Below are 26,035 nucleotides of genomic sequence, written 5' to 3' on the forward strand. Positions count from 1 at the left end.
TTAAACTAGTAATACAACGAAATCAGCCCGTGTGACCCAAGTCATATGGGAAAGTTCCAGGCGCTGACCACAGCTAAGACCACCACCGCAGAGAAGACGGCGTTCCTGTTCCCTCACTTTGAGTTTCCTGAGCTGTTGTCCAGTACAGTTCGTCCCGTGGTGTCCATCCTCTGAATGACCAGATGGTCCAAAACCATCTTCTTCTTGGCTCTTTCAATGATGTCTTCCTCAACTGTCCCTTTTGTGACCAAACGATAAATATTCACCTGTTGAGGACAAAAAGAGGATATTTCACACGATTCGCATTTTGGCTTCTTGTTTCTCCTCCAAAGGATTCTGACCCTAAAGTCTGGAATCTGCATAAAACACGCATCCATCACTCCATCGTCACCTGCTTCTTCTGGCCTATCCGGTGTGCTCGGGCCTGTGCCTGCAGGTCGTTTTGGGGATTCCAGTCGGAGTCGAAGATGACCACAGTATCAGCCGATGCCAGGTTGATGCCCAGACCTCCGGCTCGCGTGGACAGCAGGAAGCAGAAGTCCTATGACATGGAGACCAGCCATTTTCTCAGACAGTGAGACCGTGACAGCAGACTCTGAAAGGGGATTGCCTATCTCACTGCCGGAAACATGGCCGCTATACAGCATTCAGCTGACATTACTGTTATTACGGACCGTGTTTGGTAACTCAACACAGGATGTAAGGTTTCCTTAAAAAAATCATTTGATGAGTCATGATGATGAGTTCAGACTGCTCCCTTGAATCAGCGCAGTCAAGATTCATTTTCAATAACAAAACAGGAACCGTAGACAGCTTGGAACATGTATCAGGCTCACTGGGAGTCATTCTGCTCTATTTAGGAACATTTTAGAATCCATTACAACCGAAAGCACATGGGAATTAATAAACCCCTGCGCAAGCAGACCACAAGCTTTCCGTAGGATGATCGGCCGACTCACATACCTCAGATCCCTCAGCATTGAAGTGGTCTAAAGCTTGTTTTCTGATCTCTCCTTTTATTGAGCCGTCCAACCGCTGAAAGGAAAAACAGACCCAACTTTGGCTGAGGGCCTAAACTGCTTCCCGACAGCTTTCAGCCCCAACCTGCAATAAACTTCATCTCCCAATTAAAATAAACACTACCCCCATAAACATGCCATATTTAGACCAGCATTAACGTGAGAATTCCATTTACTAATATGCAGGTTAAAGGCGTAAGCTGTTTAGATATCTACAGCCCGGCCAGTCCCCATTAAAAATAACTCGAGAATAAAAATAGCCCAGGCCGTATCAAACTCCGCCAATCATGTGCCGGACACCCAGCCCTGACATATGATCCAGAACACCTGAGTCAACAACTGGCCCACTCTAAAGCTCACTGCTTCCCTGTCACTTTAAACACCTCCCGCACCCAAGATTGGCCATAAAGTTCCAAGATCTCCCTGAAAGCAGAGGTGACCCACCCGCCTGCCGGACAAGTCCCGCTCCCCATACCTGGAAGGGGTAGCGCTTGAAGGTCAGGTATTCGGCCAGGATGTCTAGCATCCGCACCATCTGGGAGAATATGAGCACGCGGTTGCCCCTGTCATGCAGCCGGGTCAGCAGCTTATCCAGGAGGACCAGTTTGCCGCTGCCACGCACCAGGTTCTGAGAGATTGGAAAAGAGCACAGTCACCGTGGGGGCAGGGATGAGGTTGGGGAGAGGGGTTGTTCTGTCGGGCCCACCTACCTGCAACTGCTCCTGCTGGCTGCCGGTCTCGCTGTCCTCACTCTGCTTGATGAGGAAGCTGTGGTTGCAGCACTTCTTCAGCTCCATGACGATGTTCAGGAAGCCCGAGGAGCTGCCCCTCGTGCCCTTGGACAGAGCCCGGTAGTTCCTGGTCAGGATCCACCTTTCAGGGGGTGTATCGTCATAACGTTAAAAGAGGGAGGGAGACACCGGCATCTTTACGCCACCACAAGCCACTGGTGAGCAGCCCGACTTGCCGTACTTGTAGAACTGCTTCTGCTGAGCGCTCATGTCCACACGCAGGATCTGCTCCACTTTGGCCGGGAGCGACTTCTCCACATCCTTCTTGACGCGCCGGAGGAGGAAAGGCTCCAGGACTTTGTGGAGACTCTGGTAGCCGTTGTCCCGCCCTTTACCGTGTTCGTCCTCGAAATCCTCCCAAGACTCGAACCTGTGGACAAGCAAAGGCAATTTTAAATTCAGACAGGCAGTTCTTTAAAGGGATATAGATCCTGCCTTATTTTCATGAACATGAACACCCTGCCCTCCCGGCCCCCCAGCACCCTATGGTCAGAGTAGGGAAGTTTAGGTTCTGAAAATACAAATCCAGACCAAGATTTTGTTTCACCGAACTAGTTGAGCATAGAGCAGTGTTTCCCAACCCAGTCCTCAGGGACCCCGGACTGTCCACGTTTTTGCTCCCTCTCAGCTTCCTGCCAATCAGGAACATCGGATACCTGGTACACGTGCACTAGAAGCTGAGAGGAAGCAAAAACATGGACAGTCCGGGGACGCCGAGGACTGGGATGGGAAACACTGGCACAGAGGGTTACATTCACAAAATATTCAATTGGTTGGTTGAAACAAAATCTTGGCCTGGATTTGTACTTTCTTGACCTGAACTTTCCACTTTTGCCAACGGCCAGGCCAAGGCCTCTTACTTATCAGGCATGAGGAAGTGCAGCAGTGACCAGAGCTCTTTGAGCGAGTTCTGCAGTGGAGTCCCTGTGATTAGCAGCCTGTGGTTGGACCTGAAGTCAATCAGCGTTTTGTAGAGCAGCGAGTCGTCATTCTTCAGCCTGTGGGCCTCGTCGACCCCAAGGAAGGCCCAGTTTATGTTTCCTAGGACACCCTGGGCAGAGAGCAGGAGCTACGTGACACCCTGAACCGTGAAAAAGGCACCATCGTTGTCGACAGTCAAAATTTGAATTGTCCGTCTTAATCAACACACCTTGTCTTTCAGAAGGATTTCGTACGTTGTCAACAGTGCATTGAACTTGATCCTCTTTGTCTGTGGGTGCACCCACTCATAGTCGCGGATCTGCGAGAGCGAAGAAAAAAAAAAATAGAGGAATGTTTTTGAGCCGCCTTGGGGGTCAAGGTCACATGTGAAGGCCAGAACCGGGCTTCGCCTGCCACGTACCGTCTTCCTGCTCATCACGTCACCGAGGTAGACCACCACGTTCATGTCCGGGGCCCAGGTGTTAAACTCACGCTGCCAGGAGGTGAGTGTGGACAGGGGCACCACCAAGAGGAAAGGACCATAGAGCTGGTGCTGGTGGAACAAGTAGGACAGGAAGGAGATGGTCTGGATGGTCTTCCCCAGCCCCATCTCATCAGCCAGGATCACGCTGTTGCACCTGCAGTCACAAGGGCAGAATGGAAGCAAGTGGGAATAGTGAAAATGACCACTTGTAAGGGGGGGGGGCAGCAGGTGTCGGCAGCTCATACCTGCACCAGGAGTGAGCCAGCCAGTTGAGTCCATCAAGTTGATAGTCCCGTAGTTCCAGGTTCTCACCGCCAATGTATGACGGCTGTTTCTTCAATGTCACAAACCGTGGCCTCTGTTTCAACACCTGCAGCAAGCATGACGATGAAACAAAGGATGAGATTCCATTCGGGAATCTGCAGGAAGCGAATCTTCAATAAGCCGACACAGTAAAATCGCGAGCAGGGCGCGTTTCCACGCCACTAACACCTATCATTAATCGTCCCACAAGATTTAGTTCCATATCTCGTACTTAGTCAGGAACAGGCTTATGTTGCAGAAATGATGGCTTAGATCTATAGCTCAGTGTCATGTCACTGTTATGTTACTGACATCAGTGACGAGGAAAGTTATAGGATGTGAAATGCAAGGTGTGATTGCAACAGTGTGTGCAAATCAAGAGCCAAATATAAATCACCTTATTTTCTCAGTTCAGAAGGGAACCACTACATGAATTTGAAAGTAATTTACTAGTATACAAAACAATTCGTTCCATCAGAACCACAAATTCATATGTCATTGGTTTTAACACAGCACACTGGGGTGTGCTGTGCACACACAGAATTACCACACACAGCAAATCTACTCATTTGTAAAGTGCTTTCATTGCAATTCTACGAATTCTTCTTTTTTTCATCTCAGGACAAAAACCACCTCAAGTGATGATAAAAAACTTTTTTTTGATGATTATTCAGGGTTTTCCCCCCCCCTCCCTTTTCAATTCTCATCTTCAAATCGCAAAATCTAGATCAATGAAAACAACACTAACATGACTGTCTGTAAAGCAGCAGTAACTATTCACCAGGGTCAACTAAAGTTCTATATGACAGGCTGGCTGCTCGTCACTAGGCGCCGTTTCGGAGCTGGGGGCTCGCGCCTCCCGAGTCGGGCTCACTCACCTTGCAGTCCTTCGAGGGGATGGTCTTGCAGGAATTGCGGTTGTTAAAACTGTCAATGCAGTGTTGGAACTTCTTACTTATGAGCGCGCCATCCTCCCAGCTGCACTCGGCGTACGGCAGGCCCATCCACTTGCAGAGGTACTCGGGCTCGTTGGACGAGCTGGCAGTTTTATGGCTGTGTGCTAGTTTGTGGGTGGGGGGGGGACAGCATAGTGTATTAGACACCTCTCCTAGCAAAACAGCGTGACACCCTCTCAGACTACAGCCACGTGGCAGACACCAGCTCATACTCACAGGGAAAGTCAGAGGAGCACTGCGATTTGCCGGTCTTTGTTGCTGCCCAAGAGAAAAGGAAAACGTGTTGTTCATAAATTTTGTTTCAGACATCTCCTTCCTTACAGCGCAAAACATCAATGATGAAATGGGAAGGTTTACAAAAGAGGACACGATTATAAAGCACCGAAACACAGTAAGCATAGTAGTTTTTTTAGTAAACACAAACTTAATTAGCAAAAAAATGGATATGAACCCAAACACATCACACAGTACGAGTAACCTAACATATTCATTGCTCGCTACGGAGATCTTCACCTATGACTCGCTCCACGATCTGGAACTGTTTATTGAGGTCTGTGGTCAGTTCTTGCTGGCAGTTGTAATACTCCAGGTCTTCTGGGGAGGCTTTTGAGATCCTGAGAGGCAGAAGGACAATGTGCAGAAACATCTATATCAGAGTTGGATCATTTTTTAAATGAAAGCTGAGCACTTCTGACATTTTATCATCGCTGAGGTCTCACCAGTAACTGAGCTCGTCATTCTTCTTCTTAAAGTTCTCCAGCTTCTTGAGCCCCTTGACCTTCTGCTGGATGAGGGAGTCCATGCTCTCCCACGTGTTGTGAATGTAGGACCAGCCCTTCCACTTGATCAGGTACTGCGTCTCACCCTCGTCTTTCTCAGGGTTGAAGTCGGCACACGGGTCGCCGTTGGCCTCCACGGCGTATAGCGTGGTGGAAGCCCCTGTGGCTGTGAGGTCACACACACGGTTAGCCCGGGCCGTCACAGCTGGCCCACAATGCCGAGCAATCCAGGAAAAATAATACGCCAGACGGCAGTTCTATTCTCCGAGCCCTGACCCACCACTGCACGTCACTGACAGAGAGCGTGTTACGCTGCAGTGTGATTCAGTCACACTCCAGCGTAACACACTCATCATGCTCTTACAGCCAGAAACAGGGCTGCTTGTTCCTACAAAAGGCATGAGAGAGACAGAGAGAAGCTCACCTCCCTTACGGCCAGTCCTGACGTCCATGACCTTCTCGATGGTCTCACTGTCATTGTCCTGTTGTTCGTCGCCAGCCTCCCCCGCCATCTCAATCAGGTCGTCGGAGTCTGTCTCAAAGTCATTCAGATCCTCCTTATAACTGGAAGGCGAGCATTGGAATCACAACTGGGCACTAAACCGTAGCTAAAAAGTCTGCACGAGGTAATAGTGCCCCTCAGGGTCACATGTGCTGGATCGGACCCAGTCCAGGAAAAACAGTATATAATCAACCAATCAGGGCAAAGGAAGCCTATAATAAACGGGCAACAGCACAAGTTAATCACAAAATACTTAAATGTTAAACCTGACTATTTGAAATCTGCATATTATTAGCATATTAAATTATACTAATATCACACATAACATCAAGCATTAATGCAAACATCAGTGACGTGCAACCATGGTAATACAGCTGTTTTTAAGAGGCACTTAGAAAGTTGATTGTACATCATTTTTCATGCGGAGAGCATCATATATTTTCATACCTTTACATTGCACTATTCAAACACCTCTATTCCCCTTAATGTCTTTATAATTATACTGCACCGCTTGCAATATTTTATTCCTTTATTCTGTTATTTCTTATTATCAATTTTTCTTCATGTATGTTCTTGAACTTCTGTGTTATTTGTGAAAGGTGTATTTCATGCAGGCGTACCTGGTCAATAGAGTGAATTCTGATTCTAATTATCGATAGGGGTGCAAAATCCTAGGAATTTTTAAAGTTGGAAGCTTTCCATGGGAATATTTGGGAATTTGTATAACTGCAGGTTAGCCTACAACAGGGAACTTAAATGTAATTGAAACGAAAGTCCCGACAGCACTAATAGTGATATCATGTGTAACCAAATGTAAACCAAAGTAATTATGTGTGTTTAAAAACATCCCAAAATAAGCATCTGCATCAAAACACACTGCTTATAAGTCATATTCTATCTTGTCTTATTCAGAGTCTGCTTTCTTTGCCTTATCGGACAGCTCGTGCAATTCCACATAGTTCAATATTCCTAAAAACTTCCCAGCCTAATTTCCCATGGAAAGATTCTTGAAAGTTTTCGGAACTTTACCGGAAAGGTCTTCGCACCTTTGCGACTCTTATTAACAAAGATCTTATTAACTTCTGCAGCAACGCTAAAAATAAAACAAACACGGTGGTGTTTTATTACTTTATTGGCTGTCGGATAAAATGAGCCCAGTGCTAGAGCAGGGGGCCGGGCGACGACTCTGTCTCACCTGACTTTGGCGGCTGCCCGACGGCGCGTCTGTCGCTTGGGCGTGTCCTCATCTTCGTCGTCGTCATCCTCATCCTCGTCGTCTGATGACTCTTGCTTCCTTGATTTCTTGCCTCTGAGGGGCTCCTGCTTTTTGGCCCCAGCCGACTTGCTCTGAGGCCTGTGAAAGAGACACACAGGACGACCGTTTGCCACTCGGGCTGAGAGGCATGACTCCACGCCAGACTCCATCTGACCGCCAGAGTGTAGCGGGCGAGTCCCCTTCGAACTGCGTACCAGTGGCCTTAAGACAGCTTTTATTGTGTTAAAATGTTAAATGCCAAATTCTTGATGGAGCGCACCAGAAACATCCCAACTTAGTTTAAAATGCCGGTGATAACATAATTAAACAAATATAGACATTACGAAAGTGGACATTTTCAGTTAAAAATAACAACCATAAATCTCAGCCCTTACATCCAAAAGGCGCTTTAAGATTTGAGGATCGGGGCAGCTTCAAACTAAAATGGACACATGACCAAATCGGACCAATCAGAGAAGCTGTCTGAAGGCCAGGCTTTGCTACACCCTTACCTTCTCGCTGGCAGTCGTCTGGATCTAACTTTTTTCTCATCCTGCTCACTGTCTGCACTGCTGGCATCTTCCTCATCATCATCCTCCTCCTCTTCATTTGAGTCATCATCTTTCCAGGTATTTCTTTCAACACAGAAATACCACAGTTTTACCCTTCAGGATGCTGGCCAGTGCTGCGCTGACCCGTCCTCTGGCACCCGGGGAGCAGGGTGCGGCCCGACAGCCTACCCTGCAGCCAATGACGGAGCGCTGAGCCCTTAGGCTAGCTCGGTGCTAGAATCTTGGCACTCAGAGCACAGGCATGCTTGGTGTCATACCCGACACCACCCACCAGGGGGCCTGTCACCTCGGCAATAGCATGCACATGTAGTGTAGTACAAAGACCATGAAGGAAACAAGTCACCAACCCAAACCACTGAGCTTATTCAAACGCTATTCTGCATTCAAAATGCAAAATCATATTCAACAGAGATGGCTTTTACAAGCAAATATTCCTTTTGAAAATAGTATTTTATTAGAAAAAACCATTTAAAATTTATCCCATTCTTCTTATATTCATCTTTATACCGTGGTTTTTAACAACGAAACATTTTAATTTTCATACGGCACTGCAAATGTAATCTTCACCAGTGCTGAAGCAGCACTGGCGACAGACAGCCACAGGCTGAGAAATACAAATATGACACAGAGCCCAGAAAGCAGCATGTCAGTGCGCAGCCAGCACTGGATTCTGCGCGCGCGTACTGCGCGCATGTATGCGACACTGCAGAAAAGTTTGCGCATGTCATCCAGCTCCACTCACTCTGTCTTCTTCTGCCGGGAGACTTTTCTTTTGGGAACTTCACTTTCAGATTCGCTGCTGCCCTGGAGATGTATCAGAGATACATTCATGTGTCACTTATACCTGGCACTTATACGCAACAGACAGGGCAAATTTCACTGCGACCATTTCCAGTGTTATATAATGGACCACCAGGGTAAAAAACAAATAATTGAAATAAATCAAAAGACTCTCCTTTAAAGGAATTTAATTCATTTGGAATTACAAAAATATTTTAAATCGAAAGTATAAATTAGCACCCAATTTTTCTACTGGTTTTCCCATAAACAGCGAACGTATCTCAGCCACCAGATGGCAGTGTGAACAACGAAATGGCAGGCACAGCTCCGGGGAGTGCATACACTACAGAGCCATTCCTTCAGAGTGCTCACATTCCTGCTGCCCTTCAAATTCAGAGAAAGCTGCTAAAAATCTACGGAGTAGCTTATCAATATCGCTTCCATTTAAGAGTCACCGACACACTGTATAAGGCGCCACTGCACGGCATAACACTGCAGCTTTCGTGCCTCTCCCACTCACCTCGGCGCCGATATTAAGGCGAGCAGGTTCGTGTCTGCTCCGGTTGGACCTTCTGACCCCATAAACATCTGGATGTTCCTCCCACATCTGTAAGCAAATAGCCCAATTTGCCCCACAGTCTCCTCTCTCAGACTCGCAGCCAGCAGCTATACACACTAGACCAGGGGTTTTCAACATGGGGTCTGCAGAAACCCAACAAATTGTCAAAATGTTGGTACAATCCTCCCATTACTGGAGAACTGTGGAAACAAAAGGCCCCCATAGTCCTTAGTTACTTGTGTGATCACACATTAGTGGTGGTGGGGAGGGTCTCCATCTTTGGTTTAATGCAATTTGGGGTTCTCTGGTCGAAGGTTGAAAACCCCTGCTCTAAATAAATGTAATTTTTGTGGAACAAAAATCATTCTACAAGCTTGGAACTAGTTTCCAATCAAGCAGTCCTTAAACATTTAATGTAGTCTAACAAGAGGTCCTGTCCTCTCAGATCCCACTTCAGGAAGTCGAACTGCATGAAGCCTCATCACTGGGTGGTTGACACCTCAGTACCTTCTTAACATCCGCTAGCTTATCCTTCTTTCGGATGGGCTTGTCCTTGACCACAGCTGAGGCTTGCTTTGACTCGCTCTCAGACTCGGAGTGGCTCTCGGACTCGGACGTGCTGTTGGACTCGGAGCGTCGGGACCTTCCACGCTCGCTTCCCCGCTCGCTGTCCGACTGACTCCCGGACTCCGATGCTGAGCGGTTCGATTCCTCTGATGCAGAATTGCTACAATGTGAAAGAAACCCCACCTCACAGATTAACAAAGGATGTGATTTCATTGTAATGTGATTGACATATGTGAGGGTGCCAAACATGAATATATAAATCTGTCCAACTATGCCTTTCGAATTCATCAGACTACTTGTTCAACTCCTGCTATTTCACAACTAAGTAAAAGTGTGTGGAAAGACACAATAAGCAGATTCATTAGAATCTGCATACTGTATCAATTATGTAAATTTTGTGCTGAATAAAAATACTACTTTCATGTGAAAATGCAAGGGTTTGACTAACATTAGAATGTTCCAGTTACGGATGGTCAAAAAATAAAAAAAATAAAGGACTAACATGTCATTCATTACGTACAATAAAGTGGGTGAATTAATTTACAGAAATTCCCTGTTGGATTCAAGGTACATATAATCCCGAACTGAAATGTAAAATGTGTTTACTTTTAATATAGTTTGTATTGAGGTGACTAATGGGTACTCAAAGTGTTTATATTTAAGTCAGAAATCAGCTCAGTTTGTTTTTACAGCTCACAGTCAAACCAGCTTTATGTGAAATATGAGAAAGAGCATTTATGTACTTTTGTTACATAAATTTATATGTTAAAAGACCATAGCAGGAAAAAAAAACGAAAACTTTTAATGTAAAAGTCATGTTACACCAAATACTCTTTATAGTTATACTAAAATGCTCGTTTTCCTTTGAATTTAAATTGCAATTGTAAATATTCCGATTGTAAATTCAAATTGTAAACATACGGTACCATTATCAATTCAAATCATCCATTTTTGACAGAAAAGCAGACTATAAATGAAGCAGGTATTAGTTATTCCCTGATAGCATGTTCTTAAGGACAGGTATCCATACAATACAACAGGCTTCCTTTGTACAGAAGAGTACCCACTTTAAATTGGCATCATACCAGCACCCAGGCATAACGTTATAGTGATCTTACTGTTACAATTCTCTTCATATGGTGTACCCAATATGACGGGAAACAACAGAAATGGAGGCTCTTTTTCTTTCAAAATTCCTTTATTGTTCCCAACATTGCAATATCACGAACCGCCAGCAGGGGTCCAAGGCGTCTACTTCAGCAGCTTCTGTTAATTTTCTCCAAAATTAATACAAACTAAGCGCTTAGATGCATTTTCTGTTGTCTGTGCTACAAAACACCCTTAATTCATTATTGAACCCAAGTTAGCAATTGCTTTACTGTTTATAAATGCTAAATATATCCTTTTAAACATGATAAACACTTTGGTATTGATTGGGTCGTGTGTGTATATATATATTAAAAAAGGATGAAATGCTGTTGGAAATTCTCTGCTGGATTCAAGGTAAACATAACCCCAAACAAAAACAATATGTTTAATTTTTGTTTTTTAATTTTTTTTATTATTTCTTTTTATTATGCTGTTGTGTTGATAATAATCAACAAATATTTATATATTGTATAATTTATTCTTTATAATCATGATGAAAATAAAGACTAAACTGATATTGGGCCCTCCTTTCCAGCAAGCAAGGCATTCTCAGCTGACAAAGCAGACAGGAAACACAGCCTTCCAGTGCTGAGATGATGTAAGGAAGAGGCGGGACTTGACACATACAGAGAATTTCTACAGGCTGCTGTGTTGCTATGCAAGGGGAACACCCAATCACCATCTAAAACATACACTTATGACCTTTGAGCCACTTCCTGTAGTTCCAGGAACGTACTGTGTAATGCAGCATGCCTGACCAGCTATGCGGCACAAAGCAAGAGCCATTTTGTGACTTTTAAGTGGACGAGCAGCCATTTGAAGAAGTAAAGACGCTTACATAAGCAAATGCCTTACTGGTTGATAAAACTGTGCCTTGCTGTTCCAAAAAAGGGGACAGTTCTTGTCATTTAAAAGCCAGTTGTCTCATTGTCAAAATACACAGTGTCTAATCGAAGATGAAAACTGTTGATTTTAATCCTGCCTAAATGTGTGCATTTAAAATGGCTGCCACATGAAACAACAAAGCAAATACTGAAAATTTAACCCTTTGCAATGTCATAATCTGTCCAGAGGAATTATCATTTTTACATTTCCATTAAAACAGTTCTGCATTTATGCATGCATATTTTCTTGTACTAACGATATACAACCATTTCTTGGTTTAAAATTCTAATAAATATGGAAACGCACAACCATTTGGTGAAACAAAAGTCAAAAAACAAGCTACTCAGTGCACTGAGATCTGATTTAGTTCAGTGTATATGCATATGAGTACTACTGGACCTATAATACTTTTCTAAATGTATTTTATTTCTTAAAATTGCAGCTGATGCTACATGCATGGCTATCAACCAGAAGAGTGAAGACCAATAAAGCCCCAATATGCACAAAAACAACAGAAATTAAGTGTGAAGAGTATAGAATACCAGTTTGGCTATATCCATAGTCTCACATAATTTAACTGAACAATTTTAGCCTTGTTCTATGAAAAATAACTTTAAAAAGAAATGATGGCACCAATCTCAAAAAGCTACCAGTTTGCTTTATAGCTAGCCCGGAACGTCAATATTCAGTATGTTTAAGAGACAACACATTCCATTTCCTCGTTATAAATTCATCGGAATATGAGCACTGCAAAGTAAATTCCATATCCTTAGATAGCTTTGTGCAGATATTTGTGCAGATTTACCTTAACAGACTATAAAATGCCAATGCATTATTATACTAGTTAAACAATGTATCCCAATTCCACAATCCCCATTTGTGGATTTCAGACTTTTGTGAAATTGTGCATGCTTACAATGCACTTTCCACAAAGTTATCCCTCCTACACAACCCAGCCTCTATGGTGCATTTTTCTTGACTAGAATTTTATTTCAACAATGTCCAACAATGAACCTAAAAACTATCTGCCCCACCTCCAACAAAGTAACTTCTTTCGTATAAATTGAAATAATCTCCCCTATGCAAAATGGAAGCAGAACAGAGACTAAAAAGCATGGCAGAAATTAATAGCTTTCATTTAACAACAATATAACTGCATACTTTTATGCTTTAATAGTGTGGTAAAGGCAAAATAATATATAAGCATTGTTTTACACTATCAATTGTTCACAATCGTTCACTTCCTGGTGCAACAGGAAATTGAAATTTTGCACATGTTTTACTATCTCCATGAGTTTTAAATTACTCGAGGCACTGGACTCAACATCAAATGGTCCATTGGTGTAATTTTTGTGTTGGGCAATTACTTCCCTCCAGTGGCCCTTTCAATTACTGCATTTAGAAAGAAAAACACTTAGCAACCAATTAAATCGCCTTTCTTCATTGGTGGAATATGTGTATTTCGTTTGCATTTTAAAACAAACATTTGGTTTACTCCTTCCACTAAATGTTCGTTTAATACCACAACAGGCACTAATTTTCAAACATGAGAAACTTAATGCATCTATGGAACAAATATGATAAGATACTTTACTTATGTGCATCACCATCTGGCCACTAATCTAATACTTCTGCACATAACGCATGTAAAATCCTGAGTTATGCTACACAGATGTGTTAGTCAACAATACTGAACATCCGCGAAAGCTGAAAATCATAAGTGAGTGGTGAAAATAAAAGTATAGGTTCTACAGGTAACAAATGAAATTAAGCCAATTATAAACAGTCCAATAAATCTGTCGGTCATATTTGAAAAACCAAGACGGGGTTATATATATAAAAAAAAAAAAACACACACAAGTGAAGTCGTCTATGTACTTTTTCTATAACTGAAAAAACAATAACACCTTATTAAAATGGGTTAAACTGTACAAATATTATTTTGGGATAACTGATGTACACAATGTAGGATATCGTTCTAACAATTAATTGCATCTGCATATATGGGGGAAAATCATGGGGAAAGTACCTATAGGAGGAAGCGTAACAATGTAACAAACGTTGTATTTAGACACAAAATGCTTTAAATCAAGCAGGGTAATTTATATATCAAAATATACGAGCATATTCAAAGTATGTGGGACTGAGTACTGAGAGTCTGACATATAAAATATATCAGATAATATTTTACGATCCCAAAGAGACATTTAATGGAAAGTAAAGACAGGCCTTTATCTACATCTGTTACAAGTGACTAAACTTCAATACCTCTGGAGTACCCACAAATTTACCTTCAAGGAGTAACACTGTAATTCATTGTAAAATGATGAATGAATTGTACAACCTTCTGAACATCCACAGTGCACAAAACTTTTGAAGTATTGCTTAGTGTGTTTTTTTTTGTTATGGGTTTTAAAGGCACTCTGAAACAATTGAAAGTTTCTATCGGTACCTTCATTCATGTAACCAATCTTAAACGATACCCCATGTTCTTCCCCCCATCGAAAAACGGTTTCGGTTTTAAAAGACCACTTAGTATTTCCAAACCACATGTGACCAGAAAGTGTTCAAAATGCATTAAATACGAATGAACATTGCATGTAAAATGGTGCAATGCAGCAGCGACTAATCAGACAAGGTCATTTTATACTGTCACAAATAGACATAAAAGAAAAGGCAACCGTGCATGAACTCCTAAAAAAAGAAAAAGAAAAAAAAAATCACCACCATCCATCGAGCCGATGTACATTTGGGTATACGATTTACACGGGCCCAGGAGTCGGGGCTTAAGTTTTAGAAATGCCAGCAAAAATTAGGGTGTGGCTGTTTAAGAGTGCCAAGGTCATTGATGTAAAATGGACATTAATCGAGGGCGATCGTCGCCAAAAAAAATATAATGTGTACAGGTGAGCACCCGTGTTTGACAGGGCAAACAATCAAGGCAGATGTCAAAAAAGGGGGCTGGAAAACTTTAAAGATCGTACCTTGATGCATTGCTTTGAGGCGACCCGTCATCGTCCTGCTTTTTGTCCTTATTCTTCATCATGGTTTAATCTTGAAAACGTTTGCGTTTGGGGATCTTAAGTTCTGGTATTAACTGTCAAAAAGTTAAAAGAATGGTAAGCCGGACTGTATTTCCTTGGCTTTTTTGCTAAGAGGAAAGAAGAAGCATTTGACGTTGCCGACGACATAAGACAGACAGAAAAGCACCTTGCCCGACGTTAAAAAATATCAAATAATGGAAATGTTGCACATTATCGACAAATAATTGGTGCCCAGTGGCATGGGCATCAATGTACAGTGCCCATGTGTGCAAAGGATTTCTTTAAAATACGGCTACAGACACACATTATAACTGCGTCATCAGACAAAATACGATACAGAAACGAGCTTCATAACGAAAACAATGAAAAATTAAAATTTATAAAAGCATTGTAGACATACCTATTCCATGTACAGACAGGTAGACTGCGGCGCCGCTTTCTAGTCTCCCTTAAGGAGTATTTATCCCGTTTTCGCGATTCCGGAAAAAAGAAACAAAAATCCTTTTAAAACGACTAATATCGAAATAATTTGATTTTAAAATTTTAATCTGCGTTGAAATATCGGTAGCTGAGAAGAAAGGAAGAGGAGCCGGAGGAGCGCCCAGGCGAGCGCACTAAAAATGGAGGTGCGCCATGGCCGCCCTGCCTGGCTGGGGAAACAACGACTCGCACAGACGGCACAGTGCGGCTCCCCCTCCGCCAAATGCATCGACCTAGCGCCGGAAAACGCTGCTAATTCTCACGCCAACTACACCGCATCTAGCCCTACTCTCGCCTGGGTTGAGCCCGGGGAGCCCGAAAAGTTGTTCAAAGTTGCGGGGGGCATGAAAAAGTGCCAGACGAAGCCGTGCGAGCGTGAATGCGCGCCCCTCTCCGAGGCTCAGCCGCCATCTAGAGCTCCTTCCCAGCTCTGAGAGCCCAGCCTTTGATTGACGTCCTTTCCATTTACCCCAGGACTCAGGTGATGCACTGAAGACCCACCCCTTCCATATCCTACAAAAATGCCAATATTTACAACTAAACTGTCTTCTTCATATCATGGATGTGGGACTGGACACTGACACAAGTAACCAAATTCATCCCCAGAGCAAGATATTGGGGGGAGCTGTTTAATTTTTAATTTTTTTTGGAGATTACATTTTTTTGTCCGTGCCACCACTTCCTGTTCAGACAGGAAATGAGGAAACTAGATAACTGAAGCCATTTTATAGAAGCAACAGAGCAGCCTTGGACACCATTACAGCTACTGCCTTCACATCTGATTTAACCCTTTGTACCTTGAGGAATTATGCAACTAAAGACTATTGTTAGAAAAAATAGCCAGAGCTGATGGAAAATCCCAGTCAATGGAGCACTGGCTATATCCATTTCCAGTATAACCACATTAAAACTAAAGAATGACAAAAAACAAGATGACCCTTCACAAAATCGCCCAATTGCAGACTAGCCATTAAAAGCAGCAATATGTCAGCTATACTCTTCCAGTAGCAGGACATAACTAGCCAATGAATGGAATAAAGACCATCCCGAATCCAAAACATACACCACTGGTCTTGTTAAACCCAACAGATGGGGGTTTAGGATGTATCCAATAGCCTTTTGTAGGACCCAAGTCTACAAAGCATCTTTAATGGTCAACAACGCAGTGCCATATGGAGGACTCCCAACAATCAACAAGTTGATTACAAACTGAGAAACATGTACATTTTTCAGACACCCAACCAGCAGAATTATTTCAAAAAGCATGACAATTCATTTTCCATGGAACCATCAAGTAACTCTTTTCTAAATGAATATGAAACAAACCATTGAATTGGTCAGACAGTCCATAATCAATGAGTTTAAATGTAAAAAGTCACTTTATTCCAATAAGTCAACTCAAGAAGTCCAAAGGGTAAAATCCATTTAAAATTTGACCAATAGAAAAAGAGTCAAAGAAAAATGGTACATATCCTTTTTTATTAAGCATTAATAAAAAAACAAAACGATTCAATTACACATAGTTTACAATAAGATTTTCAAATATGAATCAATACAAACTTTGCATTACTTTAAGAAACATCTTTTCAGTATGCACACAGAAGCAGCACAGATTTCTCCAGTCATTACGTCTCAAAACAAACATCCATGCAATGTAGCAAGTACTCAAAACCAAAGACTCCGCTTTTCCCAACAATAAAAGCCTTTCCAAAGCAGAGAAAGGAGGCTGCCATCTTGATGACATACCAATGGTCTCCACTTCAACTTCTTCACTTTGAGGTCTTAATAAAATTAAAGAAAAAAAGGAAAAAAAGTTGTAAACCCCAATGATATGTCAAAATTGGCAGTCAAGTTTTTCCTAAATACCAGAACAATTTCCAAAAAACACCATTATTATTTTAAAATCCCATAGCAGGGTCATGTTGATAGTCTTGTGGAACATCAAGTTAAATTTGAAACTATGCTTTGACTGCTACAACAAAGCAGTCACCTTAAGTCTCTAGCCAGAGTTATACAGCAGAAAAAGTCAAATGTTCAATTAAAGTTCAAATGTACAACGTTTCACATTTCCCTATAGTTGGTGTGCCATGTGCAACAGTTATTGTGGACAGATAAAAGCCAGAAGTGAATTACAATGGAATAATTTGTGCTAAACTCTTGAAGAGCATCTTCATTAAAATCATAAGCAAAATAAAAACTGATATTATGCAGCATCTGATAAGCCAAATAGTAAAATCAATACAAAATATTTAAACAGAGGCAACCAACTTTTAATCCATCAAATAATATATAAGCACAATCTGGGCTACATGTTTCTGTAACTCAGATGGCTATATGTCTTGAAATATTTATTTACCCAATATCAAATGTAGCATTTTCTTATTGTTTTTTATTTTTTTAGGGGGGGGCAGTTGAACATTTGACATTTTCCAAAAACATCAAGGGGAAAAATACCAAGCGATAACCCTGTACACACACAGTGTGAATCTGAATTAAAAAACACCACAAATGTCTGTCATTGGTTTTTAAGTGACTCCGAAGTCATTTGATTACAGCTAGCCAATAGCCATGCACAAAAATGAAGACCAATCCGAATGGAGCTAGACATAGGCATGTAAGGCACGCAAAACATTTAGCAGACAGTTTTTTTTTTGCTGAAGATGTTTTTCTTTCAACCAACAAATACCACAAATACACGTATATAATGTATCATTTTAAATATAATTTTAGATATGCTTCAAACTCATTTCACTAAAACAAACAAGCAAAAACAAATATTCCACACTCAATAGTTTGTTACACTGGGTATGGAATGATGGAATGATAAAATGTACAGATTGAGACAGGTACAAATGTAAATTAGTTACCATGTGTCTAAAGGGTAAATGTGTAAGGCATGGACCTAACCATTGAGATTTTTCTGACTTATGGAAGGTTAGAAAAAAGCAATGTATTACAGAAAAACTGCATTTACGGTGCTTAAATCTTGTAAAATTCAGCTAAACTAAAACAACTGCATGTACTCACTGCAGTACTGAATTGAATGATCCATATGAACATTCGATGTAGTGCTATTCAGTTTGCTGCTAGACTACACTAAGAAAGATTTAATTCCTGCACTGGGTCCTCAATGTTGGTAGGTTAAGCACTTCCACTAGCAAACAGATCCTCGTTGTTCAAAAAGAGGTAAAGCTAAGATTTGTGTTCTTCAAAAGAAAGAAAAGCAAACCTCCAATCACTGTAGAATTTTAATCTCCGAAGACACACAAACTACCTTAAAATTATAGGAATGGACCATCACCAAAATTAGCAATATTAAGCTTTGAGGTATGTCAGTGCTGTATAAGATTTTAATCAATACTGTTGTGCTTCATAACTGAAAACAACGTTTTAGCAGACCTTGTAAAAACAGTTTTAAAATAATTTTTCTACAATTAAGTATCAATCTTTGGACATGTATAAGAGCTAAGAGCTTGATAGTATGCAATAAAGGTATAAATCCATTAAAATTTTAATTCTCGTATGAGTTCAAAAGCCAAGATTTTTTTTCCCCAAGAAAGTCTGACTAACGGAAACTCAGTCCTGTCAAGGGTGGCTCACTGGATAGCAGTACAGCCATATCCTTAGGTGCAGGTTGAAATCCAGCCTCCACTCAGTGAGTGTTCAGTTTACATGTGCTTTCCATACTGCGCGGGGTTCCTACCACAGTACAAAGTTATAGACTGAGGCTAAAAGGAGTCTAAATTGCCCATGGTCTATGCGCCTTGTGCTAGACCGGCCAGCCATGTGCCTCAAGCTCCCTGGAACAGGCTCCAGGCCCCCCGTAACCCTGGCCAGGAGAAGCGGTTAGAAGAATGATTCACCAAAAATAAAAACAAAATTTTTTTTAAAAAAGATTCGCTTGAAGAAAGCAACTGACTTCATCCCTAAAGAGAACTTCCATAACTTGCAGAGCACTGGGCTAAACGGAAAAAAAGGAATAACTGCTGAAAATCAAAACAGCTGCCGGCAGATCCTGCTAGACGTTCAAGCAGAGCAAGTTAGACAAAACAATTCCCACTGATGTCTGAAATGATACGGCCGTTGGCAGCATCATAATCATATTTGCAAGGAAGATGAAAGGAATCATAGTGCAAGGTGTTCTTCAAAGAAGTTGTTCTCCAACTCAAGACAGCTCAAGGTTAAGAACACCCAAGTATATAAGCAGAAACAGGTCTGGCTGCACACATATCTTTGAATATTTCAAATGATTAAGGCTGGGTGGACAATCTCACACTTTTTCTTCCAAGAACAGAATAGGCACTCAACTCCACTGTTGAGGTCTTAAAAACAAGCTGCATTTGCAAGATTACAAAGAGTTTGGAAGCCATTAAGAACTGCTGAAGTTCATCCAGTGGTCACAAATGATGACCATAATTGCTTTACTGTCAAAAGTGAAATGACTCGACATCAGTAATGTGCCAGCAACTTAAAAGAAAATGGAGGCTTTGAAGAGAATGATGATGGAATAAAGCAGGCACCTTACATTTTAGATCATCCGAAAGAATGCCTATGAGAGTTTCCAAAGCTCACAGGATTGAACAGGTAGAATAAGAATGGGCATGAAGTCCAGCTCTACCCAACTGCCTTTAGGGGCAAGATGTCACAGATGAAGAGGTAAACGGTTGTCTCATGTGATAATTCAAGGTAAAAGACCGAGTCCGACATCTAACACAGAAGGGGAGGAATTTAATCGCCGACTGGAGAATATCCTGGAGCCCCTGATACAGAACTGTCGTTGCAATGCCATCACTAGGCGTGAAGTTTACTTCTGTGCAATCTCTGGCCTTTCAAACAGACTTTATAAACTTAGAATGTAATATTTATCACATTATCAGTTAGTAAGCTTCTACCAAGTACTTGGTCTTGTTCATCATACAAACTGCCATTTCAAGACATTGCAGGAATCATGCACTTCATAGCTGAAATCCAGAATTTCTTAATGTGTTTATGATTTATCTAAAATTTCAGCTTCATATGCTTATATTTTTTGGGATATTACATCATAATCTAGGTTTGTAAATTGATTTATGCCAATAGTCTGAGAAAAGTCCCATTTATTCACATAGTAGATTAAGAAAAAATCCAATTATAAGGATGCAAGAAAATATGGTACAATTCAAGGGTTCAGACATCCAGAGGATGCACATATGGTTAAAATATAATCAACACTATCAACACATGTCTTAAGGGAAAATTGCAAAATGTCAATTACTATTTGAAAATGAATTAGTTATTTATTAGATAACTATAAATTATGCTATTGATGAACTAAATATGCCAACATTATTAAAATTCTTTAAATATATTGAGTAATATGATCAGCTTTAATTTTAGAATTTCAATCTGGCTGTAATCATTTCAATCACAGGAGCTTCACTTCTTAAAAGCTATTGGCCTTTCAAATTACATAACGGGAGAAGTTTGGAAGGGTGTGGTTCTCAGACTGCATTGTTGGTGTAAGTCTCAGCTATGTCCTTGGCAGACAAGGACTCGGTTGTGTTGCAGAACATAAGCATCCATTTTTGTTTAACAAAATGGATTTATAAAATTTTGTTGAGGTGCTGATATGCAGATGGATTTCAAGTACAGGAGAAAAAGTTCTTTTTAATATATAAATAAAATCTAGGGTCACACAGTATAATGTTTCAGCAACAATCACATTGCATTTGTCAGCACTGTTTTCTGTCCGCTGGCACAACTCGCAGCATTACTACCAAATTATCTGATACACCACTGTAAGTTAAGTTCCATTTGGCTACAGTGTATTTTCGGGTGAATTTATATCCTTTATAGTTTTATAAATATAACAATATTACTCTTGGAAATTTCACATATTGCGATGCGATATCATGCAGCCCTAGTATGAACGTTTAATAACTGTGCGTTCCATAATTCAAGTCCATTTTCAATCAGATTTGTAGCTGTTGCGAGCAGCCATTTTGAAGAAAATTTTGCTACATTCATGTGAAGGTTAAGGTCTCGTTTAAGAACAATCCATTGTTCATCTCCAGTTTGTCACAACTACACAGTGGGTTTTATCTAGGCTATGCAGTACCAAGCCAAATCTCATAAGCACACAATGCTGAGGTCCTGACACAGATTTGTCATTTCTGAAATATGAATTATTGCACCAATTATAAATAAAAAATGCAGCTTCCTGTTCAGGATGTCCAATCCCCCCACATGTTATGGAACAGGCTCCAATCTCACTCTGACCGTTCGCTGAATAAATGTTTAAGGAGAAACTGACAGATACTTTTTCATCTTTATTCAGAAATATAGAGAATGTGTATTTTCATCCGAGGTAGCTGAAGTGAGAAAGCTTGAGTGGAAAATCACAATGAGAAAATTATCCGGACCCGAGTCATGTTTAATTAACTAAAGGCACGAGTGATTTCACCAAAACGTATGAGGCACCAAAGATCAGTCCACATGGATGCAAGAAGAACGGGACGATTTTGGAAGAAAGGAGGACAAACGTACAAGATTAAAGTGTGTGAAAGTGAAAGCAAAATCAATCACATTTATTCCCTGGAGAAAAGCAAAGCGACTGATGTATTTCAACACGGGAGGAAACGCAATATTTTCTCAGTAAGGAACCGAAACCAAAACAAGCCTCTGCAGACATGGCAGCAGAACACGTGCCCCGTCCGGTGATCAGGGAAGAAACACGGGAGATCCAAGAATATGAAGGCGCGGCTACTTGTGTTCGGAGGCGTCGAATGTGACTCTTTAATATGGCATTTAAAAAATGTGAAATTGCAAGCTGACCATTAGATTTCAGCTCTGTATTGTACGCCATGTCATTTTTAATCAACTATAGACAGACAACTCGGAGTAAAATGACAGACATTTGTGGTGTATTATTCCCTTTACTTTATTATAAAACTGGGAAGAGACTTACCTGACTCTCTCCACATTTCTACACAGTGACAGCAGACATTCAGTCCATCCATTTCTAAATCCTATATGGTGGGGGGGGAAGAAAAATGACTACTTAAAATGAACAGAATAGAAATGCATCTCATTACATGCACTATAGCTCTGCATAAAATATGTGCCTAGGCTTCATGTTGCGATCATTCTAATGGCTTATAATGAACAGTGTCATGGATCTAGAGGGCATCACAATCAACACAGGACATAAGACAAGGGTCCACCATCTGTGGGATGTTAGCCCATCACCATTATATTATAATGTGGCATATAACATGTGTCTTTTGGTTAACAACTGAATGCCAACAGTTTAAAGTGTCACGAAATGCTTACAAAATTGTGTCTCGATAATCTGACAAACGCACCAATAGCTATGAAGCGACAAATCTTCTAGATGATTAACTGAGGTACATAACAATAACACACTCACTTGGATAACAGGAAACATACTCATAATAATTTTCCATCCCATGACGTAGGGTATAGTGCTTGGGATTATTAATTACGAATAAAATCTCAAGTAATAAATCTTGAGTAATTTAATGAAGTGTACAGTTAAACATCACAAGTTAAATTTGAGTGGGGGGGGACAAAACAAAGACAGACATCACTAGAAGACAGTTTATCAAGTTGGCTTCCTGTCAGAAACTGTGAGCCAGGATATCAACTTGCATAATCTCAGAATCTTATAGGCACACCTCTGACACAGCCACCCCCAGGTGAGAACAGGATTGTTGTGAAACTTGTGTAATTGTTTCTATGCAGTTTGTATACACTTTGGTTGAATTTAAGTATCATGAACAACATCCTGAAAAGCTTGTGTAATACACCATGAAAGAATCACCCATAGGGACTGAAGACCGTTTCCCTGGATTAATGACAGCTACTCAAGAGTATTGCGCCACTTAATCTTAAAAAATATGACTGAGTAGTGTTTGTCACTAAAGATTATTTCAAATTATAGTCCGTTATAATTAGACATGTACAAGTTTGACAGCCAGTTTAAAGCCAGCTATATTATTTTTACCGGTAGTATTAACAACAGAGCTGGCTAAAACAGGAAGCCATGCAGCTATTTATGATCTGAATAACAAATTTAACTAAAGGAAATGAAAGCAACTTCTGAAGAGAATGCTTGAAACATCTATGTAATAGAATTAATTTCATAGCCTTTATAAATATCTACGTAAGATTTACGCTATTTAATTGGGTAACAATCTGTCCCCCAACCATTATTGAGACTTGGAGCCGTACAGCCCTTGTTTGTAGGCCAGTCTCTGGATATTAACATTCATTATTGCTCACAAATTAGCGTGGGGAAAGTAGGAGCACTGAATTGTAATTCTGTGTAAACACAGTTATCAATTAAGGAAGATGTTCATTAACACTGAAGATACACAATACTCACAACAGAGACTGGTGTCTTGCCCATTGTTCCATCTTGGGCTTCTCAACAGATGTACCTTCATCAGCTGGGGGGGTGGGGGGGGGGGAAGATATTTTTACAATGCGCAAAAGTGTTTTATATATTAAATATCTTGCACACAGCTGCTGAGCACATCCTACTGGTCACCACAATGCATTGAAAATAAAAAACATGAATAATACATAGACTATAACGAACACAAAAAATAATAAGCCTGACACCTACAAAGAAACTTTTCTTACTTGTTTTCAATCAAAACCACATGCATCTTCTGGTTCATCCATCTTCAGTGGATATCATGCAGCCCTGAAACAAAACACATAATTTTATTATGAAAAAAACATGTTGTACATTACAAAGATACACCACATAATCACAAGTACAGCAGATTCTCAGTGTCGAGGCATACTGATTTAATGAAATTCTATTCATGAAACATACTCCTCTTCAAAAACCCTGTGCAATTTTAGCACACAATTATGACAAAGAATGTTTAAGGATTCCAATATCCAACAATGAATTATGCTTAAACACAAATGGACCAATGAGGACACTGAATTTTACAGTAGGCCTGAAACTGAACAAGCTGAAGTACACATTTCAGAATTTAAAATAAAAATTATTGACTTTTCCACAAATTTGGATCTTTTTTTTTTTCAAAAAACAGAACCACGTTTTGGTTCCAAAGTTATAACGAATTCAAAATAGAACAGTTATTTCCACCACAACGCATATATACTCAAAATCTATAAATAACAAAATTCACAATATGTTTCAATATTTATAGGAAGGTGACCATTAATATGGTATTGAATAAAATAACTTATGGAAAACAGCTACAAAACATTTAAATTAACTGAATGGAAGGTGGTTCATATACTGAACTGAAAATTATTACTCTCCTAACAATAAGGACAGAGTAACATCATTAAGGGAAAGAAATAATATAGAACCTTAAAGTACTTGTGAAAACTTTCAAATATCGCAATAAAGGCGTCTTCCTGTCTTTAAACTGGCATTTACCAATATTAGCCTCCTATAATGACCTTGAAAAAAATGTGGTGTGATCTTTTTAAAGAGGAATTTTATTAAATTCTACCAAATTTTGATAGTCCCAAATATTTGATAATGTGCAGACAGTGTTCATTCATGACCCTGCATTTCACTGTCAAGATTATAAACTGAAATTGTGGACTTTTAATTATTTTCAGTAAATCATGTTGTATTATATTCTAAACTGCACCACAAAGAGTTAAAAGCCAACACCCTATTTTATAAACTTCGAAAAACACTCTTTAAATATATTTATAACGTATGAGAAATCCTATCAAATTCAAATTTCCTATACAATATCTAAACCTAAGTAACATTTAGAATTAATACGTCGTTTTTCGTGTCTTTTGGTGAAATGACTAGACCATAAATTCAGTTAAATACTAAACAAATTTAAAATGTACAACCCATGACAAGGACTGCTGTATCTGGACACAATTACCAAATAACTGCTTTTTAAGCTTGGTTCAAACACCTATTCAGGTCGAAAATGCACGTTTTATGGAATGTATATTGCACAAATAAAGGCTGAAAAAAGCTCAAAAACTCTTTCCCTCTAAAATGTGCGTTGAAATCATCTTGTTGTTGTTCCAAATATACATATCACTTTCGTTTCACACTCTGCGACGTTTCTGGGTTTTAGACTCTTAATTTAATGCAGTTTTCTGCTGTTTAATTCCTACAAGGACATTTGCACAGCCAAGGACAAAGCACATTAAAAATGCGTAGCAAGCTGTCTTACAAGTTCTCCCTTTTCTTTATAAACATATTTCCCCCCACGTTTATTCATCTTTAAGAGTGAAGAGAAAGCCTCTTTTCCCCCCGTCTTCATCCCGCAGAAATTACCCGGCGTCGTTAGAAAGCCTGCCCTCGGTGCCGCTTTTTCCCTGCTGGCTGCACACCGACCATGGCCATTTTTACTCGAGACTGTAAAAGCCTCTCTCTTTCCACCATATTGTCACATCTCCGCCAAGCGTCAAATTAAAAGAAAAATAACAAATGCACCGATGTTCTTACGTTTCTTACCCCAACTTCGCAGGATCATTGTCCCCCTCCGCCATCCGTGCGGCGCAGAGACGGTTTCTCTGCCGATTTTTGCCCGTTTTCTCATGCTTTCCGCGCCGGCTCGCCTCCCGCTTCCCCTGCCATCTTCTGCTCTGGGTGTGTGTGTGTAAGGCTGCCTAACGAGTCCGCTCTCTCTCTCTCTCTCTCTCGCTCGCTCTCTCTCTCTCCCCCTCCCTCTCTTTCTTTCCTTCCTCTTTCTTTCTCCCTCCCTCCATCTGTCCTCCGTAACGCATAGAGAACGTCGCTCTCTTTTTTTCACGCCAGCGAGCGCCGCTTCCTCCACCTGACAGGCATGCTGGGAAGCAAGAAGCCGGCACCCCTCCCGTACCGCCGCCCGGATTGGGGGAGGGCCGGAGCCAGGAGCTGCGCGGACCGTTCGGCTCGGGACTTTTCAGCCTGAAGTGCGTCTGCTTCCATGGCTAGAACCGTGACACAATATGGCGAATGCAATGTAATGTCCATGACAC

General features: G+C 40.8%; 1 protein-coding gene across 2 annotated transcripts in view; it reads right to left on the bottom strand.

Annotated features, from left to right (window-relative positions):
- Window positions 1-26,035, bottom strand: part of chd2 (chromodomain helicase DNA binding protein 2) — a 31,687-nt gene extending 5,652 nt beyond the window's left edge. The window contains exons 1-26 of one of the 2 annotated variants that reach the window (XM_048973215.1): window positions 25,521-26,035; window positions 23,693-23,756; window positions 23,433-23,496; window positions 21,993-22,053; window positions 14,967-16,827; window positions 14,507-14,619; window positions 9,429-9,648; window positions 8,883-8,969; window positions 8,325-8,386; window positions 7,523-7,645; window positions 6,951-7,109; window positions 5,678-5,817; window positions 5,194-5,419; window positions 4,988-5,088; window positions 4,691-4,732; window positions 4,397-4,578; window positions 3,461-3,585; window positions 3,153-3,369; window positions 2,961-3,050; window positions 2,671-2,861; window positions 1,992-2,180; window positions 1,730-1,892; window positions 1,495-1,647; window positions 964-1,035; window positions 392-541; window positions 118-266 (exon numbers count right to left, since the gene is read on the bottom strand). In XM_048973215.1, the coding sequence (XP_048829172.1) occupies window positions 118-266; window positions 392-541; window positions 964-1,035; window positions 1,495-1,647; window positions 1,730-1,892; window positions 1,992-2,180; window positions 2,671-2,861; window positions 2,961-3,050; window positions 3,153-3,369; window positions 3,461-3,585; window positions 4,397-4,578; window positions 4,691-4,732; window positions 4,988-5,088; window positions 5,194-5,419; window positions 5,678-5,817; window positions 6,951-7,109; window positions 7,523-7,645; window positions 8,325-8,386; window positions 8,883-8,969; window positions 9,429-9,648; window positions 14,507-14,568 (2,903 nt within the window). In that variant the 5' untranslated portion in view covers window positions 14,569-14,619; window positions 14,967-16,827; window positions 21,993-22,053; ... (1 more) ...; window positions 23,693-23,756; window positions 25,521-26,035. The remainder of the gene's footprint in view (window positions 1-117; window positions 267-391; window positions 542-963; window positions 1,036-1,494; window positions 1,648-1,729; window positions 1,893-1,991; window positions 2,181-2,670; window positions 2,862-2,960; window positions 3,051-3,152; window positions 3,370-3,460; window positions 3,586-4,396; window positions 4,579-4,690; window positions 4,733-4,987; window positions 5,089-5,193; window positions 5,420-5,677; window positions 5,818-6,950; window positions 7,110-7,522; window positions 7,646-8,324; window positions 8,387-8,882; window positions 8,970-9,428; window positions 9,649-14,506; window positions 14,620-14,966; window positions 16,828-21,992; window positions 22,054-23,432; window positions 23,497-23,692; window positions 23,757-25,520) is intronic. The other variant, XM_048973214.1, reaches the window with a different exon arrangement.

Source organism: Brienomyrus brachyistius, chromosome 13 (genome assembly GCF_023856365.1).
Source record: "Brienomyrus brachyistius isolate T26 chromosome 13, BBRACH_0.4, whole genome shotgun sequence".
Lineage (NCBI taxonomy): Eukaryota > Metazoa > Chordata > Actinopteri > Osteoglossiformes > Mormyridae > Brienomyrus > Brienomyrus brachyistius.